This window comes from Microtus ochrogaster, chromosome 1 (assembly GCF_000317375.1).
Source record: "Microtus ochrogaster isolate Prairie Vole_2 chromosome 1, MicOch1.0, whole genome shotgun sequence".
In the NCBI taxonomy this organism is placed as follows: domain Eukaryota; kingdom Metazoa; phylum Chordata; class Mammalia; order Rodentia; family Cricetidae; genus Microtus; species Microtus ochrogaster.
In genome coordinates, this window is record NC_022009.1 from 15,347,791 (window position 1) to 15,370,324 (window position 22,534).

At 36.8% G+C, this 22,534-nt stretch overlaps 1 protein-coding gene across 3 annotated transcripts in view; it reads left to right on the forward strand.

Moving 5' to 3' along the window:
* Window positions 1-22,534, forward strand: part of Fut8 (fucosyltransferase 8) — a 228,907-nt gene that overhangs the window by 156,593 nt on the left and 49,780 nt on the right. For all 3 annotated transcript variants that reach the window (XM_013346567.2, XM_013346572.2, XM_026779592.1), the window contains one exon: window positions 16,963-17,077. In XM_013346567.2, coding sequence (XP_013202021.1) covers window positions 16,963-17,077 — 115 coding nt within the window. The remainder of the gene's footprint in view (window positions 1-16,962; window positions 17,078-22,534) is intronic.

The window sequence follows — 22,534 nt, forward strand, 5'->3', positions numbered from 1 at the left end:
AAGATCTTCTCCCAGTCAGTAGGTTGTCTTTTTGTCTTAGTGACAGTGTCCTTTGCTTTACAGAAGCTTCTCAGTTTTGGTGATGTCTTTAGGGTTTTCTGTATGCCAAATTTTTGATGGTATCTTTAGAGGTTTTTGTATGTACGATCATATTAAATCCAAACAGAATTTGTGAAACTTCTTTTCTGATTTATTTTTATTTTTATTTAATTTTTCTGTCTGTGGCTACCAAAATCATGTCAATAGAAGTATAGAGAGTGAGCATATTTTATCTTGTTCCTGGTTTTCCTCTATTGACCCACTGGGTCTTTTTAATGTGAATTTGGTTTGTTTGTATTTGTTGAAGACTATTATATATGAATAAATCAGGGATGCTCTCTTGTAATCTTTTCTTGTAGACTCTTACTTGGCTTTGGCATGGCAGTAATGGTGACCTTTTCAAAGGAGTTTGGAAAACTCTCATCTCTTTAATTTTATAAAAGTTGGCATTGATTTTTCTTTAAATTCATGTAGAATTCACCTACAAATGTACTTGGTTCAGGGTTTTTGTTTATTATGATTACTAATCTAATCCCTTTACTTATTATTAGTTTCCTGAGAATTTCTGTTTCTTTATAATTCAGTGTTTGAATCCTCCCTGTCCTTAGTGGTTAGATAGGCTGCCTTGAGGAAGTGGGGAGCATCAGCAGTCACACAGTGGTACTCAAGTTCTGTGATGTGCCAACTACACACAAAACAGCATACAGTCCAGATTGGCCTTCGTCATGGCATCCAACTAGCTGTCATCAGTGGGTAGAGAATTTTAGGAAATTTTGAAAATAAATTATCTGATCAATGAAATAAATACGACAGTTGTATGCCAGACACGTTGAGTCCTCTTTGACCTATAGAACTGGGTTTTATAGGCAATTCTTCAAGATAATGCAGTATTAACAGTATTTGATCTTATTAGTTATTGGAATGAGCTATATAATAGACACAGAAAATGAATTAGGGTTAGCAAGATGGCTGAGGCAAGATGGCTCAGCTAGTAAAACATTTGCTGCCAAACCTGATAGCTTGAGTTTGATACCTGGGACCCACATGGTAGAAGGGGATAACGAGATCCTATAAGTTGTCTTCTGACTTCTACATATGCACTGTGGTATGCCACCCCAAATAATTAAGTGCAATAAAAAATGAATAAAAGGATCAAGTAACTATGAAGTCAGAGCAATGAAACAAAACAATTGAACAAGATCAAAACGAAGACAGCAGTGCTCAAAGCTACCTTGCAAAAAGAAGGGCATGCTCATGACGGTAAAGACATTTAACTTGGGAGAGAAGGAGAACAGAATTAATATCTTTTTCAGAAAATTTGATTTTTATGGCAAAGGATACCATCTTTCTGGAAGGGATTGAACCTGACAATCCCAGGAGATCTTTCTGTTTGATAATCTTAAAGCACTACTGGAGTGGATGCATTCTAAAGACATCCAGGGAAGGTGCCTTGAGAGCACATTTACCTCGTTGTACTTTTCAAAACACAGAGAACTGTAAGAGCCTCATTCTGAAGCAACCCTCAGGGAGGCAACGCTAGCTCTTGTTTTCCATTATCAAGAACGTGTGCCAGGATTTACCAAGGAAAGACTTACCCACAAGTGCTGCCGAGGTTGGCTAGTGCATCTCATAATCTGAAGGAGGAATTTGTGGGCTTCCTGTTTTATGAAGCCAGTATAAAAACTCTGGCTGTGAAATTTTGCACTATGATAACTGAGAAGTGGAACTAAATGTGGAGTGTTGTTATGACCAGGCTTAAAATATACCAGTGCATTTTCTCCCTAAATGAAATTTGTGGCTTCTAGAGTTTTAGAGAAATAATCCTGTAGCCACGAACACTTTGCTCTCTGTTGACAGAGGTTTCTGTCCCATCCTGTCCTGCAGCCATTCAGTCCCAAAGAAATACACAAAGGTCCACATTAATTATAAATTGGTTGACCTGTTAGCTCAGGCTTCTCATTAGCTAATTCTTACATCTTACAGTAACCCATAATTCTTGTCTGTGTTAGCTTTATTTTCAAGGCCTTCTCATCTTGCTTCTGGGTTACAACTGCAGACTGACTCCTCTTCCCAGAATTCTCCTGTTCTTGCCGCCCCACCTCTATTTCTTGCCTAGTCTCCCTGCCTCTCCTTCCTACCTGGCTACTGGCCAATCAGTGTTCTATTAAAAAAAAGCACAAGTGACAAGATAAAAGGCCATTGTCCCACAGCAGCTCTTCTTGTACCCTAAGGCTGGCTCCTTGTACCCTATGGTTGACAAAGTTGGTGTCTTATCGTGGTTGTGGTGGGTATCTGTTCTGTTAAGAACAATTGGTAGAATTGTTCCTCTTTACATTGATCACTTCAGTTGCTTTCAGGACTTCACAATATAACTTTATTCTTTTCCAGAACATTGAAGAAAGGGGTAAAGAACTGCAGGATATTTGCAATTCTCAGTGGACAGACAGTCATGGTGCTTTTGAAATGTTAGTGGACCTCCTGCAGGCTCTTTTTGTGTTTAGATGATACAAGCAGTAATACAAATATTAGATGGAAACATTGTACTCTGGTAAAGCATTTTTACACTATGGGGCAGTGACAAATTTTTATTTTATTGTTACTATTGCTGTTCCCTAAAAAAATATATTGACTTGTACAAAGTCCTTTAACGAAAAATCTCCAGGGTCAAACCTTTGTTTCCTTTGTAGCTGATCACTTGACTGGATAACTGCATTTGCTCTTTGAAATGGTGGAAAATATTGAATCTTATCATGAGTGCTTGGTTTGAGGAAGCCAAAATTTGATAAACAAACTTGACTTTCAAGTCAAACCACTTGAGAGATTCTCTGGTGTTTAGAAAGATAGCCTAGAATTGCAGCTCACCTCTGAGTGTTACCAATGATTAAACTCTCAGTGTAAACAGTGGAACACTATTCAAGAACCTACAGCTATGTTCTCAAAACAGTACCTCAGAGCTCTTAAAATGTTTATGTCTGGTTCCCTCAGTAAAGCAAATACTCAAATTCACTTCATCAGAGGTATGCTTGCCAACTTGAACAGAGGCACCTGTCTTTCCACTGAGCTTCATTGTCCAAGAATTAAATGGAAATACTGAGGTGATTGTATAAAACTTTATTCGCCATTTGTCAAGCATTCCATCTGTCTGACATCAAGGATTTTCTTTGTGTTGAGTATGTATGCTGGAGGGTCCTGTGTAAGATAAAGACTTGAGAACGAGTGCTGTGAAGCATTGTGTTTAGTGTTTCAGACCATACCCAAGGAGTACCATGACAGATAAATCAGAGCCTTACTTTTTTAAGACAGAACCTCACTATGTAGTCTTTACTGGCCTCAGGTGCATTTTTGATATATATCAAAAAGAAGTATATTAGGTTTATCTTTTTTATATACTTAATGTAACATAAATTATAAGATGTTAATTAAATGTTATGGTAGATGCATATCAACAAGCTCTATGTGACTAAGTTACAGTGTCCCACAGTAATTCAGGAACTGTTGGAAATACATAAAACACAGGAGTCTTTTTTATTATTTTAATTTCAAGGGTCTTTAAAAACAGATTTCCTAGGATTGGTGAGATGGCTCACCTGGTAAAGTTGCTAAGCCTTCTGTATATCACACATACACCAGAAGACACATGCACGCCATTTGAAGAAAAGTCATTAAGTATATTAAGACATTTAATCACTGAGTATCTTTCCTTGTACTTCTCATTGAATACATTAGCTGTTAGTAATCTACCTATTTTTGCTGTATTTGGTCTTTATACTTCTTCTGGTTCCTTGAGTTTAGTTGAGTTGAGATGTTTAAGATATTTTCTTTTATAATGTGCTTGTTTACAACTTCTGATACACTCTTAGCACACCTTCTGCATCCAAGTGTGAGCTTATTGTGTTTACATTTTGTTTGTCTTGATAAATATCTTGATTTTCCTCTTATTTCTTCTTTGATCCATGAGTCATGATCATGATTCATGATTCACGAAAATTTTCCTTTGTTTTCTATACTCAGTATGGTACCCAGTATGAGGGTTGGGGGAAATAGCCTGGTGGTAAAGCATTTGTCTAGCTTATGCAAGACTCTGTGTTGGCGTCCCATTTCAGAAACAAGTAGGGGTAAGGACAAGGAGAAAAATATCTCATTAATATGATTTTAATCTTATTATATTTGTTAAGCCTTATTTGAAGCATATCATGTACCCTGGAGAATGTTTCATGTATGCTTCAGAAGAACATGTTTTTGGCTATTATTAGAATGTTCTTTTTGGTTTGAGAGTTAATGTCTACTGTTCTCCCATTGATTACCTGTCTGGATGATCTGTGCATTCCTGAAAGTGAGGTATCAAGTCTCCTGCTATTATTAGTTCTATTGTTGTCAGTGTTTCTTTTTAGTTCTGTTAATATTTGCTTTGTCTATGTGCTACTGTGTTAGGCATATATGTAATTGTTATAGCCTATATAACATAAAGTAACCCTTTTGTTATAATAAGTAAACTTCTTTGTCTCATCTGACAAATTTTGACTAAAGTCTATTTTGTCTGACATAAGTATTGCCACCCTTCTTTTTGATTACCACTGCTTTACTTCCCTGTTTCTTTTTCCATCCCTCACTTTCAGCCTGTCTGTATCTTTAAAACTAAAAGAAATCTCTTAGCCGGGGGGGGTGGGGGGTTGGGGGGGTTGGTGGCACACACCTTTAATCCCAGCACTTGGGAGGCAGAGTCAGGTGGGTCTCTGTGAGTTCGAGACCAGCCTGGTCTACAAGAGCTAGTTCCAAGACAGGCTCCAAAAACCACAGAGAAACCCTGTCTCGAAAAACCAAAAAAAAAAAAAAAAAAAAAAGAAAAGAAATCTCTTATATGGAACTTGTTCTTGGATCTTACTTTCTAAGCAGCCAATTTGTGTCCTTTATAATCTCAAGTAATTGTAGAGTATAATGGATAATGAACTCTTCCATGAGCAGGGCTTATCAGACTACAGTTGCAAGGGCCTAGTCTTACATTGCATAGTTGTAGGATCTGTAGGTTTGTCTCTGAGAGCACAGGCCTACTTTAGATAGGACTGCCTTAAGACCAGATCTGAGAAGACCTGGGGCCCACTGACAAGGCTGGTTCTGTTAGAGATCAGGGTTGGTGGATCTCACTAAGGTTCTGGTGGTAAGAAAGGTAAGGGAGAATTTCTTTTTCCCTACTTGATGTTGTCTGTATGATGAAAGCATTGTGTTCTCTCTTCTAGATCATGACTGCTGTGGTTTATTACTCTAAATACCAGACGTTAAACATTGCCTAGAAGCCAAATAGTATGCTTATATCTGGGATTCCACTCACCTAAGAATTTTAGCAAAACAGTATTTATTTGATTAATCTACTATGTGTGATCTAATAACTGGTAGGTTACCTCTACCAGAGTGGGTAATCACCTGATAGTAATTAGTAATAGTTTTGACTTTTAGAGGGTTTTTTTTTAAGGAACACAGAGGGCTATAGAATTGACTCAGTGGTTAAGGGTACTGGTTTCTCTTACAGAGGACCTGGGTTTGATTCCTAGCATCCACATGGCAGCTCACAACCATCTCTTAACTCCAGTCCCAGGGATCTGGTGCCCTCTTCTGACCTCTTGGCACCAGGCACACATGTGGCCTCTATACATGCAGGAAAAACTCACGTCAGATAATAAAATTATTAAATCTTAAATATAAATGAAGAACTTAGAAGAATATGCTGCAAAGTAGATTACTCCCTGCTACATGCATGTCAGTCCACAGCACCACTGGGATTCTAGTCATTGCCTGCCACTGTGTTTCATAGTACTGCAGCCAAGTAGTTTTGCTTGTTTTGTTTTTGCTTTGCTTTTTTTTGTATCATTAATCACAAATGGCTTCAACCCCCTTTCTTTGAAGTAGTGAGATGGAAGTAAGTATTTTGGAATGATTCTTTTGCCCACTGTGGTTTTATTATCTATATGTTACTATGAATTCAGTGCTTAGATTTATACCTTCACCTCTGCGTATTGTGGATTTTTGTATTATCACCCTTTAGATTGCTGCAGATTCTTTTGCCTTCTTCATCCTGTCAGATACCAGTTTATGAAATAGCTCCTGGAGTTTCTTCTTTCTCCTTTTAAATGACAGCAATTATTGAACTTCAAACTGAAGGACAGGAAGGCTCACAGAACCAAATAGCCAATAAACTATTTTGCAATTAAGTTGACTAAAGCTGTTGAAAAAGCGGTTTGGGAAGCAGCATTATCATCTCCACTGTTAAATCTGTATCAGCTCATTATCAATAATATATAATGACTACTATTGTTAATAACAGACTTAGATGTGCTCTCCAAACAATAAGTGATACTTATTGCTGAGTATCCTGATTAAAAATTGGCTGATACACAAAAGGCCTTTGTGGAGGCTGGGAAATAACTTTGGAGATAAGGAATATAGTTATATATCTAATAATAGGGAAAGATTGATAGCTTGTTAATGGCTTGTACACTGTAAGATTTTTGGATCATAGATGTTGTAGCCTAATAACTTTGTTTTGTTTTCCCACTCTTTTTTTCTTTGAAAGGCTCAAGAGTTGATGCTTCCACTCTTGAAAAGTTAAGTTTTCCCTTCTTCAGATCAGATCTTTGTGTTTTAGTTTTTCTCTGTCTCTCTGTCTCTGTCTCTTTCTCTCTCACACACACACACGTGCAGAGGGGATTAAAAAAATCTTAATTTCTTTGAGATGCGATTTGTTTGAGATTATTAGCCTACAATGTGTGTGATCTTTCTCATTTTTTAATTTCTTGGACAAAATGTTTCTCTATGGACATCCAGAAGTATTTTCAAGTGTTAATAGAACATTCTTCCTAGTACTTAGGAACACAGGGAGATATTTTTCATGGGAAGTTGTTCTCTTTCTATTTATCCCTTTGTCTGTATCTACCAAACACTAATTCTCTGTTTTCTTGAAGGGATGCCTCTCCTTCTTACAATGAAGTTTCCATTAAGGATCTAGGTAGACGATTATACTATATCTAGTAGCCATTGTTTTGCCTGTATCCATTGTTATTTGGAGGGAGGTTCCAAACTCAAGAATGATTTGCATATTAAAAATGATTTACCAAAGATTGTCTAATGCTAATCACTAATGATACAGTGTCTTCATTATTAGTACACTCACATTACCAATCCAGTAGCCCTGTGAAGTAAGCAGAATTACAGTAGTCCCCTCTTATATGTTATTCATCTATCTAGTCTGTTAGCCATTGTTAACCAACATCCAGAAATACTAAATGGAAAATTCCAGAAATAAACAATTTACAAGTTTTAAATTGTACATCATTTCAAGTAGAACAGTGAGATCTCATACCATCTAGCCAGGATGTGAATCATCTCTTTTTATATTCAGTCCAATCTGAATATGCTAACTACCAGTAAGTAACTTAGTAGCTGTCCCTGTTATTAGGTGGACTATCAGGACTGCAGGTTGTAGTGCTTGTTTTCATGTAGTACTCACTGCACTTCATACCACCCACAAACTGCAGAGGTAGAAATACTAATTCTTATTATGTCTAATTCATACTATGTCTATGTTTGTATGTATAGGAAGAAATATTACTGTATATGGTTTCAAGCAGCCACTGAGTGGCGGTCTCCAAATGTATCTCCAATGAATACAGGAGAGTTACTTTAAACCTGTTTGTAGCTATTTTTAGACCTAGAGAAGTGAGGTACCTGTATCAGTTACTTTCCTTGTTATTGTGATCAAATGCCTGACAAGAAACAACTTGGAAGCCGGAAGGTCTGTTTTGATTCTCAGTTTGAGAGTTCAGTCTCACTTGGTAAGAAACTCAAGCTGGCAGGGAAATTAGGCAGCTGGTCACATTGTTTGCAGTAAGAAAGCAAAGAGATGAATGCAGTGCTCCACTTACTTTTTCCTTTCTATTCAGTTTGGGCCCCAGCACAGGGAATGGTGCTACTTACATTCAGCTTGAATCTTTAGTCAAGCCTTTTTGAAAAGTCTTACGCAAGAGGTGCTGTTGCATGATGTTTCTAAATTTAATGAAACTGATAATGGAAAGTAACCATCACAGCAGCTTTAGACAAATTTCAGATAATTTTCCTTGTCTGTGATCTAAACTTACCCAGGGACTAGACTTTGCAGCAATTTCCCTTAGTCAAGTTTATCTTAGTATTTGTTAAATCTTCACCTTCAGATTATTCTTGTATGAATTATAACTTTGCTGGCCCTTGAGGGATAATTTTATGTTTTAGCATTTTGAATGAGAAATAAGCAAAAACCTTCCTTATTATAGTTTCCTTAATGGCAAAATTGAGACAGACTAGACACCCTCTCTTTTCACATGAAAGTTTATGACTATGAAAATAGAAAAAATACTTTGGAAAATGCAGTAACACAAGTGCAGACAACTTTTTTTATTTTGAAACAGGGTTTTTCTGTAGCTTTGAAGCCTGTCCTAGAACTAGCTCTAATACGTCAGGCTGGCCTCGAACTCATAGAGATTGCCTGCCTCTGCCTCCCGAGTTCTGGAATTAAAGTTGAGCGCCACCGCCACCCAGCTATAGACAGCTTTTGAAATGAAGTTGTGACAGCCCACGTAGCTGACCACTCCAGAGTCATACATTCTGTTCTGATGTTCCTGTTGTCATCAGGCATTGTAGTCTACCCTCAATTTGCTGGTACCTAACCTTGTCTGTGCTTATATATGCTAAGCCTTGATGTGGCCTCATGAAGCCCATGCTTATTGCCCAACTATGAGATTTCTTTATGCTTTAGTGACAAAAAGACAGCAAAATAATCTAGTTGGGGATTTTATAGGGAAGTATGGCTCAGGGTGTGGAATTTCTAGAAAATCAGGAGTTTCTGCAGAATGCTTTTAATCACCATAGTTCCCAGTAATGGTCCATAACTTTCTGAGATTATATTCAGATCTTGAACACAAAACTACATTTTGTAGGAATACAACTTCCAGACATCATTGAGTTGGAAAAGAAATAATATGAATTTAACTTTGTTTCCTGTCATAATTGACTTATTTATGTGGTCTCTGATAGGGAAAAGGGGTGGGGAATTTAAAAATAAGACTTAATTTTAGACTGAGAATAGATTGACGTATTAGTATTCTGACTAATTATTGTGCCTTATGTATTTTTATACTAACATGTTGATTATGGGTATTAATGGAATTCATGTATGTCTTCAATATATGTGTATATTGTGCAGTGACTAAATCTAAACCCTTTTATAGATACCCTACCCCAGCTTTCTCAACCTCTAGCTATCACTATTTTGTATTAAAGTAGACTTTTAAGAAACCTTTACAGAGGAAAGAGAAATACAGTACTTACCTTTCTGTATTTGTCATAATTCACTTAGCATAGTATGCATCAGTTCTGTCCATCTTGGTAAGATTGATGGGATTTCAGTCTTTTTTCATTTTTTAAATTATTTTTTCTATTTTACTTTATTTTTTTAAAAAAGCAAAAAAAGCTATTCTTTTTCATTTTACATACCAATCCCAGTTCCCATTTCATCTCTTCCTCCCATCCCCTCCATATTCCCTCCATCCCACCCCTCATCCATTCCTCAGAGAAGGTAAGACACATTGCTGTAAGGAAGGACCAAGGCCCTCCCTACTATATCTAGACTGAGCAAGGTATCCCTCCAAGGGAATGGGTTCCAAAAAGCCAATACAAGCAGCAGGGATAAATCCACTGCCAGTGGCCCAGCAGTCTGGCCCAGCCATGCAACCGTCAACTACAATCAGAGGGACTAGTTTGGTCCTATGCTTGTTCCTTCCCAGTCCGGCTGGAGTTTGTGAGCTCCCATTAGCTCAGATAAACTGTTTCAGTGGGTGAACCCATCGTGGTATTGACCTTTTTGCTTATATTCTCATTCCTCCCACTCTTTAACTGGACTTTGAGAGCTCAGTCCAGTGCTCTGATGCCTGTTTCTGCCTCTGTTTCCATCAGCTGCTGGATGAAAGTTCTATGTTCATCAGTCTGACTACATGGCAAGTCAAGATCAGGTCTCCTCTCCTATATTGCTTACAGTCTTAGCTGGGGCCATCCTTGTGAATTCCTGGGAATTTCTCTAGTGCCAGGTTTCTTGCTAGCCCCATAATGGCTCTCTCAATCAAGATATTTCTATCCTTGCTCTCTGTCTCTGTCCTCCCTCCATCTCTACTATCCAGCTCCTTCAAGTTCTCCGCACACCCCCTTCTTCCCTCCTCCTCGCCATCTGCCCTCTCTTTTCCCCCCACCCCCATGCTCTTAATTTTCTCAGGAAATCTTGCTTATTTCCCCTTTCCAGGGGAATCTATATATGTTACTCTTAGGGTTCTCCTTGTTTCTTAGCTTCCCTGGGGTCTTGGACTTTAGCCTCTTTATCCTTTGCTTTACAGCTAGTATCCACTTATGAGTGAGTACATACCATGTTCATCTTTCTGGGTCTGTGTTACCTCACTCAGGATGTTTTTTTTCTAATTCCATCCATTTGCATGCAAATTTCAAGATGTCATTGTTTTTTTACTGCTGAGTAGTAGTACTCCTTTGTGTAAATGTACCATATTTTCTTTGTCCATTCTTTGGTTGAGGGGCATCTAGGTTGTTTCCAGGTTCTGACTATCACAAGTAATGCTGCTATAAACATAGTTGAACAAATGTCCTTGTAGTATGATTGTGCATCCTTTGGGTTTATGCCCAAGAGTGGTATTGCTGGGTTCTGAGATAGGTTGATTCTCAATTTTCTGATTTTGCCATACTGATTTTCAGAGTGGTTGTACAAGTTTGCATTCCAACCACCATCCGTATTCTCTGTAGCATAAGCTATCATTGATGTTTTTGATCTTAGCCATTCTGACAAGTTTAAGATGGTATCTTAGAGTCCTTTTGATTTGCATTGCCCTGATAGCTAAGGATGTTGAACATTTCCTTAAGTGTCTTTTGGCCATTTGAGATTCTTCTGTTGAGAATTCTCTGTTTAGTTCTGTATCCCATTTTTAAATTGGGTTATTTGGAATTTTGATGTCTAATTTTTTGAGTTCTTCAGATATTTTGGAGCTCAGTCCTCTATCTGATGTGAGGTTGGTGAATATCTTTTCCCATTCAGCAGGTTGCCTTTTTGTCTTATTGACTGTCCTTTGCTTTACAGAAGCTTCTCAGTTTCAGGAGGTCCCGTTTATTTATTTTTGCTCTCATTTTCTGTGCTCCTGGTATTATATTTAGGAAGTGGTCTCCTGTGCCCATGCATTGAAGACTACTTCCCACTTTCTCTTCTGTCAGGCTTAGTGTGGTCGGATTTGTATTGAGATCTTTAATCCATTTTGACATGAGTTTTGTGCACAGGGATAGATATGGATTGATTTCAGTCTTCTTAATGGCTGAACAATATTCAATTGAAACTTCATCTCAAAAATTGGCTCCATCTGTATTCTTCATATTTTCTCTTGAGTTATTTTTCTATTTTTATAGTCCTAAAACTTTTTTGTGTGTGAAAGTGTGTGTGTGTGTAGAGGGAGGGAGTGTTGAATCTGTCTCAATTATGCCACCAAGGAAAAAAAACAAGGAATGTTTATTATTTGTTTATTATTGTGCTAGCTAGTTTTATGTCAGCTTAACACAAGCTAGCATCATCTGATAAGAGGGAATATCAAATGAGATAATGCCTTTATAGAGTTTTTCCTTAATTAGTGATTGATAGGAGAGGGCCCTTGTGGGTGGTGCTGCCCCAGGGCTAGTGGTCCTAGATGCTATAAGAAGAAAGCAGGGTGAGCAAGCCAGTAAGCAGCAGTTCTTCATGGCATCTGCATCAGCTTCCTTTTCCAGGTTCCTGCCTCCAGTTTCCTGCCCAGTTTGAGTTCCTGCAGTGGCTTCCCTTAATGGACTGTGACTTGGATATGTAAACCAATAAACCCTTTCCTCTCCCAGATTTCTTTGGTCGTGGTCTTTCATCACAGCAGTAGAAACTCTGACTAAGACACTTGTTTATCCTCTTATTTAAGGACGGCCATCTAGGTTGACTGTACTTCTTAGCTACTGTGACTAATGCAGCAATAAACATATTACATTGACATGCTGATTATATTTCCTTCAGATACCAGATATGTATTTAGAAGTGAGATAACTGATTCATATGACGAACTAATCTACATCCCTGCAAAAGTGTTTGAGTTACTTTTCTTTAAATCTTGGGCATGCATGTGTGTATATGTGTTGTAAATGTCCTATTAATTGGTTGAAATGATTGCCACATTATAGTTTTTATTTGCAGTTTCCTATGTCAGATGGTATTGAATACTTTTCTTTCTTATATTTAGTCATCTAGTTGCTTGATCATTTTGACTTCTACACAGATTGAGATGGAATGAATTACCAAGACTTAGTACTAATATAACTTGGTTTGAAAGTAAACTGCTTTTTTAATTTACCAGTTCATTAAGATATGCAGATCTTCACTTCCATTTTTTTTCAGTTTTTTTTTTATTGAGAAAAGGAAAAAAAACAAGTTTCCGCCTCCATTTTGTATTTTTTTTAATTTATTTATTTATTAAGGATTTCTGCCTCCTCCCCGCCTCCCATTTCCCTCCCCCTCCCCTGATTAAGTTCCCCTCCCTCATCTGCTTATAGAGCAATCAGGGTTCCCTGACCTGTGGGAAGCCCAAGTACCGCCCACCTCTATCCTGGTCTAGTAAGGTGAGCATCCAAACTGCCTAGGCTCCCCCAAAACCAGTACGTGCAGTAGGATCAAAAACCCACTGCCATTATTCTTGAGTTCTCAGTAGTCCTCATTGTCCGCTATGTTCAGCTAGTCCGGATTTATCCCATGCTTTTTTAGACCCAGGCCAGCTGGCCTTGGTGAGTTCCCAATAGAACATCCCCATTGTCTCAGTGTGTGGGTGCACCCCTCGCGGTCCTGAGTTCCTTGCTCGTGCTCCCTCTCCTTCTGCTCCTGATTTGGACCTTGAGATTTCTGTCCGGTGCTCCAATGTGGGTCTCTGTCTTTGTCTCCTTTCATCGCCTGATGAAGGTTAATATTCAGGAGGATGCCTATGTGTTTGTCTTTGGATTCACCTTTTTATTTAGCTTCTCTAGGAACATGAATTATAAACTCAATGTCCTTTATTTATGGCTAGAAACCAATTTTTGATGGAAAAGGAATTTCTTAACTCCTAAGACCTGAATCTAGAAATCACAGCTAGATGTAGAGGCTTATATAAGCCCAGTTTCTAGGTACTGATATAAGAAAACCACAAATTGACCCCAGGCTGAACTATATCAAGAGCCTATGTTAAGAAAAAAAAGAGACAGCCTAAGACACATTTTTTTATATATATATTTTAAAGACTCCCTTTCAGATTAGGCTTAATATGTTTTCCCTCCACTTAAAGCTATGAATGTTAGTAAAACTTACTGGGTTTTGTTCTCATGTATGTACATATGTGTATGTGTATTTACATGTTTATTTTAATTTTAAAGCTAAGCATAGCATATTGGGTTTCCTTCTTTCCTCCAATAGGCATTTGCTAGTAGGTTTTTATTCCACTGTGCTTTTTCTCCACCAGTAATATTGCTGTTTAACATGGAGATTTGCAATATGTTTTGTGACCATTACTACTTGATGAGTAGGAGGAAATGAGTGGATGTTGTGGTGCCTTTGAAATATAGAGAACCATGACTGTGTTGTGATAGATTTTTATAAAACTGAGAAAGTATTTTAAATTTCCAGCTGAGCCTTACAGCACAATTATAGTTAAAGATTTCTGTGCTTCTCAGGTGAAATCATAATTCCATGTGGTCAGTGTATTAAGCAAGTTTGCAGCACCACGGGGAAATGTCTGAAAGATTTAGTTTCATAAAGACAAGAGACAACAGACTTGATGTTGTTCTCACTCAGTTCCAGCTGAAGCCCTCCCAGCATCATGAGAGACGTATGGAAGAGGTTACATGGCCAGATAGTCAAAGAGAAGGGAGGGGAGAGACAGTCAGGCCATGGGGGGGGGGGGGGAATATGAATGATGTCACATAGCCACTTTTGAGGGTCCAAGAATCTTAGGTAGGACCCTTTCTAGATAACCCTACCCCATTCTACCACTTTGCAATGCTGCTACCCTGGAGATAAAGATTTTAAACACAATGGGCCCTTGGGGACACTCAGAAAACACTCAAGCCATGGAAAGTAATAACTTTTTAACTTAGTAACTATAAAGAATATTGTAGGCTATACAATATTCCAGACAGAGCTCAGTTTGATAATAAGAAAAAGATTTAAATTTGAAACTGTTCTGTCTGTGACCCAGCAGGTTAATTTGTTAAAGAGGTAGCTAAAATTTTCTGCATACAAAGAAATTGTTTCAATCTTAAAATAGAATAACAAGTATAAAAATTAATAAAACAATATGATTTATTCTCTTACCATGTTCAAAAAGGATGAAAATGAAATTACTAAGCTAAGCTTTAAAGTGTCCTGTCAGTAGGTAATTTTGACACCAATAAATGCCAGAAATCCTTTGATAGTGACTCATTGTTCCAAAACATATATAGAGCCCTTCCTCTACTAACTCAGGCTGAATATTCTGAATGGTGTCTTAGGCTTTTAATGGTCATTTTACATCAATATTTTCTTCTTTTCAAATGTGTTATCATTGTTCACTGTGCAATCATTCTTAGTCCAAATGGCTTTATGTGAGCTGCTAGTTTTAGTTGCTAACTGATGCAACATTTAGTCAGGAAGTAGAAATAAAAGTTACTGAAGCCATGTTATGTCTTCCTAGGTGACTAACTCACAGTTGTTGAGGACTCATTTCAACACTTGTTAACCGAGTCCTTCTGATGGATCAGTCCTCTTCAGTTCTAACAGGGGACTGAATATTGAATAGTTTCTATGCCTAGCCGTCCTTACCACATATTACTGTTATCCCCAACCAGTAACTCCTTTCCCTTATTGTATAAGTATTAGTCTGTGCTTTTTGTTCTCAAGGTAAGCTCTGCAAAACAACTCTGAGAGTTTTTAGAATTAGAACCCATGAAGGGGAAGGAGAGCAAGGAGAGGGAAGAAGCAGAAGTGGGCAATGGTGGTGGTAGGATGTTGGCTATTTAAAAGTAGCTGGGAGGGGGGACGTTAAACTATTTCTCATGGAGACACAGCAAGTACCCACTGGGCTGGATCAGCAGTGTGGATTGGCCTGGGCTGTAGGGCCTGGGGTGCTCTTCTCCCATTATGTAAGAGCTACTTCATTGTAACATTGTGATCATGCGAGAAAGACAAAAAGGAGAGAAAGTGTACCTCTTTTACTGGAATAATGTTTATGATTGCAAGTGAAATAAGGCATTTTTATCAATATAAAGCGAACCTTGGCTTATGCAACTTCTGTAGTGAAAACTGACAACTTCACTCACTATCAATAAAAAAATCTATTTTCTGACAAAAAAAAGTATTTTAATCCAGGAAAGCCTTATGAAGAAGGTGACATTTGAACAAGTATTTGCAGGATATTTGGTTGATGTAGATGGATGTCTGGGCACTCCAGTATGGAAAGGAGCAATTGTAAATGCCCACAGTAGCAATATGCTCATATTCCTAAATGTTTGCAATGAAACCAGTGTGATTGAAATAAAGTAGGCAAAGAAGTCATTAGGAAGAGATCAGATCGAATGGGTGGGTCATGATGTGTTGGGTCTTTTAAGTCAGTGACTTTGGCTTTGACTTTTAAGTGATTTGAAGGGTCAACTCAATGTTAAGTGCAAAGCAGAAGTGTTATTTGATTATTAAGAGGAACTGGCCACCATGAGTAAACTCTACACATAGGCAAAGCTGGGAGCTGGGAGAATTGTCAGAAAACTGTTACAATAATTCTGGTAGCTTAGTTGTTATCAGTACTGGTAGAGATTTATAGTCAGATACTGGTTGTGATAGTCATATACTGACATCATAGTCAGATACTGACAGAATACTTGGGGCCTGTTAGAGAATGCTTTTGAACTTTCTTTAATACTAAGTGCAAACCATTGTTTTTATTCAATGCAATTTAAGTAAAACCATTTGTACCAGCTCTAACATTATCTCTTTGCAATTTACAGGGTATTTTAGTTTATTGGCAGGAAATCTAACATGTTATAATTGAAATTAATAATGGTTACACAGTGAGAAAGTATCATAACCATTACATTAGTTTTGATGAAAGAGCAGCAAATTATAATCCAAGGGTAAAATAGGGCTCTTTTCCTCCTTTTTTAAAATAAAGTTTTATTGGAACAGAAGCACACTTATTCACTTATTTCCTATGGCAACTTTCCTGCTACAAAGGTGACAGAGGATGCGCCTTTTGGCAGTAGGCATATGAAAACTGGAATGGTACGGAGATTCCCATGGCTTTTGCACGTGAAAATTTATGAAGCATTGCATAATTCCAAAAAAATATTACCAGATGTTCATATGACCTAAAATCTTAGTACTTGTTCCTTTAAAAGAAAGAATTTGTAATCCTTTATTGTTTAGGACACTCTTTTTCCAATCACTCAGAGTGGAATACTAAGAGGGGCCATCAAATGACAAGAGAACACAGTGGTCCATTCAAATACCAATACCATGCTTACTGAATTGCTTTCTTTATATTTTTCTGGTTTTTGGGGGAACGGGGAACAACACTGTATTATATTCTTTATACTTTTTCTGTTTTGGGGGGGAGATGGTGGGGAACGACACTGTGGCTGGTTGGTCTGTGGGGAAAAGTTGTCTATCTTTTTGTCAGAAAAGATTTTCTATAGGAATAATTCACAGATGGTAGAGGCTTAATTTTTAAATTTCATAGTCTTAATGGAAAATAAAAGATAAATACCACCTATTCCTGGCTCCCTGTAGTTTTGTATAATCCATTGAAACAGTACAAATAAGTGGAACTCCAATGTTGCTTCCTTTCACAGATCTATCATGACAGATCTATACTACCTCAGTCAAACAGATGGAGCAGGTGATTGGCGGGAAAAAGAGGCCAAAGATCTGACAGAGTTGGTCCAGCGGAGAATAACATATCTCCAGGTAAGAAGGTTAGGTTAAGAAATAAACCTTGAATAGAAATTTTTAAAAAACATAATAAAATAAGAAGCAAAAATTAAGTTTTGCTTTTTAAAAGTCTTCCTAGTGCTTTTAAAAAAACTAGCTACTCACTCATTTTACGTATAACAGAGAGATAATATTTTTATGCCTCAGGAATATGACAGTGACTAAAACAAAGCTCCCGTCTAGCCTAAAAAAGAGCTACTTGTTCACATATACACGAACTATATAATTATGAACATGCTGTATTCTATTGGAAATGCTTCGTGGCATTTTGAAGGAGACATTGGGATAGTTTATGGAGAATATATTATCTGACCCTAACTGTGAAGGTGGTCAAGTGTGATTTCTACATCCAGAAATGGAGGCAAAGGATATGTATGCCAGCTGAAAAGTGTGTTGTGAGCAGTGGCCCATTGTAGGGGTGTGGAGGGGGGTTGAACTCTTTAGTTGGTCGGGAGTTTAGGGTTGTATGAAAAGGAGGGATGAAAAGTAAGGTGCAAAGAGATTTTAGAGCTTGATTATAGAGAATAGGCTTTATGGTATATGAACATTAAATGATTGCCAAAAGGTATCTATTATAGATGCCATTTGATAAGAAATAAATACTGATCAACTTCTTAAGGAACTTTTCCATCTTTTTTATGTGTTCTTTTTAAATTCTTACTTATATGCATAAATAACATTAGATATTTGTAAGGGGAAAGTTTTAAATTTTATTTTATTGTTAATATTCTCTAGACACTTTCTGGTTTTTGTTTTACATCCTAGTTTTGTTTGTTTCTCCCCTAGAGTGTTAGGGATTGAACCCCGGGCCCTGGGCATGGTACACTAGCGACAACCTTGTTTTAAAAGAGTTTTATACATAAAAGATACAGTGGATAATAGAATCTAAAAGTAGTATTTGGTTGAACTGTATTAATATTTGAAGAGCCTAGAATCAGCGAGAGCATTTAGGACAAAGAAATTGTAGTGCAGGCAGGAAGAATTGAGAGGTGTTGAGTTTGCCTTAGAAGTAGAGACAAACTTGGAGAGAGGGAAAAATAGGATCAGTGGACCTTTCTAAGTAATTGAAAGAGCCGAAATGTTGGGAATGGAAGCATCTTTAACTGGAAATAAATTGAGAGTAAACTGTTTTGAGAAAAATAGTGAATTAATAGAAGTATTTAAAACTGAATAAGAATTTTTTAGTTGAAATAACCATAAAATGTCCTCCACTCAATTCTTTTTCTAATTCTATGCTTGTATAGTTTCCATGTACAAGATTGGCTTTTTCTTAAAGATCAGAAGCAGAGGGCAGTCCTTGACATCACTCTGCCTATTTTAAGGCATCTGTTTTCATACAGGTAAATGGGGTGATCAAGTGTTTAGGGGTCATTAAAAACAAACTTGGTGTTGGCATGTTCTCTTGGTCTCATACTCCCATGACCATTAGAGGAGTCTGCAGAATGAGAACCACTTTACCTCCTACAGGGAAGAGGTAATTGTCTCCTATCAACTAGATCCTCATTCAATGAACTGTGAACAGCTGGTGGTACAGAACCATCATCTCGTTTATTAATAAAAAGGAAATAACAGTGATTTGTAAGCTTCCACATACTCCTTAAACTTTCAGCCATTGTACTTAAACTATTATCTGGTCATAGTCAGTACCTTACACTGTAACAGGTACCTTCCATCTGCTGTATTTTCTGTTTCTCTTTTAAAATTACTCCTTGGGTCACATTGTATATATCAGTATTTCATTACTTTTATTTATGAATCATACTACATTTGTGGATACACCACTGTTTCTTCATTTGCTTTTTGAGAGACATTTAATTATTTCCAGTTTGAGGCTATTATGAAGAAACTCTTTTGAGCATCTGTATACAGATGTTCACCCATGCTTATGCTTTCATTCCTCTTCATTTCATTGAAATTGCCTAAGGGTAGAATGTATGCTTAATTTCTTAGGGAGTTTGTTGTTGTTCTGTTTGTTTGTTTGTTGTTATTGTTGTTTTGTTTTTCAAACTGAGAAAACTTGATCAGGTTTTTACTCATTTTTCTCTTTGCCATGCGTCCCAAACGGACAGTTACAACATTCATAGTACTGCTCCATTTGTCTTCCATAATATTCAGATGCTCATAACTTTGATATTTTCCCCATTTAATAGATGAAGAAAATATCAGATGTCATAATTTCAGCTTCATAATCCTCATTGAAAATCTAATTTATTATCTCTCGTCAGGTTCTCAGTGGAAATGGTGTGATACAGAAAACACTGAGATATCTACCTAGCACAATTCTCAGAATTCTAACCTTTGCTACTGATGTATTTGAATATTCTAGAGCAACTATCCCAGTATTGAAACACTAGTGTGTTTTTTTTCTTTTTTTTTTTTAATTGAAAATAGTTTTTTTCCATACAATATATCCTGGTTATGTCTTCCCCTCCCTCTGCTCTTTCCATTTCCTTCCCAACTCTTCCCCCATCTGGATTCACCCCATTTCTGTCTCATTAGAAAACAGGCATGTAAGGGATAATAATAAAATAAAATAAGATAAAACAAAAACAAACACATCAGAACAGGGCAAAACAAACAGAAGGAAAAGAGCCCAATAAAAGGCACAAGAAACATATAGATACAGAAGCTCATTAACTCAGGAATCCCATAAAAACACAAAACCTGAAGCATATATATATATATATATATATATATGCACATGCCTGGTGCCTGCAGTCTAGAAGAGAATGTCAGATCCCCTGGCAAGGCAACTACAGGTAGTTATCAGCTGCCATATGAGTGGGAACTGTATCTGTGCGCTCTGGAAGAGCAGCAATGCTCTTTATCACTGAGCCGTCTCTCTAGCATCTGTTTATTTTCTTATCACTGTCTTATGAAGAGCAAACATTTTTAGGTTAATGAAATCCTATTTTATTTATAGTTTGCTCTTTTATACTTATGAAAGGTGGCTAGACTTTTTTTTTCCTGTTTTCTTCTTTTTTTCTTTATTTGCCTTTTTTTTTTTCAAGTCAGGGTTTCTCTGTAGCTTTGGAGCCTGTCCTGGAACTAGCTCTTGTAGACCAGGCTGGCCTGAAACTCACAGAGATCCGCCTACCTCTGCCTCCTGAGTGCTGAGATTAAAGATGTGTGCCACTACCACCTGGCTTATTTTCCTATTTTTAAATTTCTTTTGCTAGCACTAGGGATTGAATTCAGGGCTTTGTGCATGCCAGGCAAATACTCTAAAATGGAATCATTGCCTCGCCAGTTCTAGTTTTATAATTAAACTCTCACATTTAGGTCTATGATCCATTTGGAGTTCTGATATAAATCAATAATCCAGGTTCATTTTCTTGCTTATTTGAACCATTGTTCAAAGACTCGCCTTTTTCCATCATTTTATTGCTTTTGTTGAAAGCCAAGTAGTGTAGTCACGTCTGCTCTTTCATTCCCACACCTTCTTGGTTCCTATAGCTTTGCAGTAGATATTAAAATGGGATAGTATGATTTCTCTAACCTTGTTCTTCTTTTCAAAATATGGTTATATATCTTTTCATTTTTTATATTCTATAATCATATCTTAGTACTGGAAGTATGTAAAACTACTGTTGAATTTTATACATTGAGCTTAACTTTGCAATTTTGCCAAAACTGCTTATTAGGACAGGTAAAGGTTTTGCAGATTTTATCAGATTTTCTACATAGATTATTATGTCATTTACTTTGTTTCTTTATCTTTAATCTTGGTGACATTTGCAGTAGTCACTTTATAATTCTTAATTTTGAGTAGTATAAACTTTAGGCATGATTTACAGTAAATTGTAAATTTAGTTCCTTCATTCAAAGTTCTTGCCAAAGTGATTTCACAGTTTAGGCATTTTTGGCAAGAATGTAAATATTTCTTGAAATATTTAGTGGTATTGAAGGAACTTTTCTGAATTTGTGGCACTGTGCTATCTATAGCTCACTACATTTTGTCATTTTAAGTTTTTTAAATATGCTCACACTATTAGTTGTCAGTAATAAAAAGACTATGTAATTTATTACTAAGTTGCAAAGTTGCAAAAACTCTTTTTTGTGCATCTGTGATCCTAGAAATAGCTGGTAGTATGGCAGTTGTTATTCCCTCCCCATGTCATCTTGGGTAGCAGTACTCTTGGCAAATACCTTATTCATTTCCTTTACTTGGATGCAAGTTGAACTTCAATTAGAATTCTTTAATTTTTGCTGTATTTTCCAACATCTTATTATAAAAGTTTTCTAAAAGGTAGAAGTGATGCTGCATTTCCAAAATCAAATAAGTCATAAGTATTATTTAGTGATGAATCATAAAGTCATGCTGCCACATGTCCTGGGGATCAGTTAAAGCAGAATGATTGCACTGCAATGCTGAAAAGATTTTAACTGTTAAGTTATCATTGGAACCAAGATCCTTGCTTGTCTCTGCAAGCATGGAAAGGACACCTCCACCATCTTAACTTTGCGAGGGAAATATTCTTGTTTAATATGTCCACAGCCACTTATTTCCAGTCTTGGCTTTTAAAAATGAGAATGCTTTTTTTAACTTTCACTTTCATGGTTATTAACTATGCCCAGAGTCTTCATTTTAATTTCCAACATGCGGTGCTTCACTTCTCTTAGTTGCCTCATTACCTTTTCTCCATTGGCTTTGAAAATAATTTTATAGAAATGAAATCAGATCATTTCTAATACAATGAAGTGCTTTTAGCACACTATTAATGAATCTTTTCTTCATTACCAACACAAAACTAGATATTGCAATTCTTTTTAATCAAACAAATTAAAAAATTGTGCTCTTTGTATTCTCTAATCTTATGAAAAAAGATTAGAGCACAATAAAATTTAACTTACCTGGTTTCTTTTTACCAAGCTTTCTTCATTAGAAAGAGAAGCTATCTGTGGCTTGACACCTCCCAATGGAAGGAATGTTAAGAGGGAGGTGAAAGGTTCCCCTGGGATTGTGATTGTTAATTATTAGCCTATAAAAGTAACCAGCTTGGTGCTCTAAGCTTATATTTCTTGCTACTTCTTGTATTGAAGACATCTTGAGGAAGGTAGGTTGAGAAACCGAAATTTATAATTCATAGGCCAGCCAACTTTGAATTTAGTTTTGTGAGTGTGAACATCTTTTGTATCTTTTAAACAGATTTAGTTGAGCTTACAGAATGTTTCCTCTTTAAGACATATATGGAGATGTTATGTCCTGTTTATATTGACTGCGTGATTTATTTGTTGCTTATTAGCTGTTCTTCATAATATTTTTGGTCAGTTTAAAAAAGTGAAAAATGGGGCACTGAAATGAACAGAGAATTCTCAGCAGAGGAAGTTCAAATGGCCAAACGACACTTAAGGTCATGCTCAACCTCCTTAGCGATCAGGGAAATGCAAATCAAAACAACTTTGAGATATCATCTTACACCTGTCAGAATG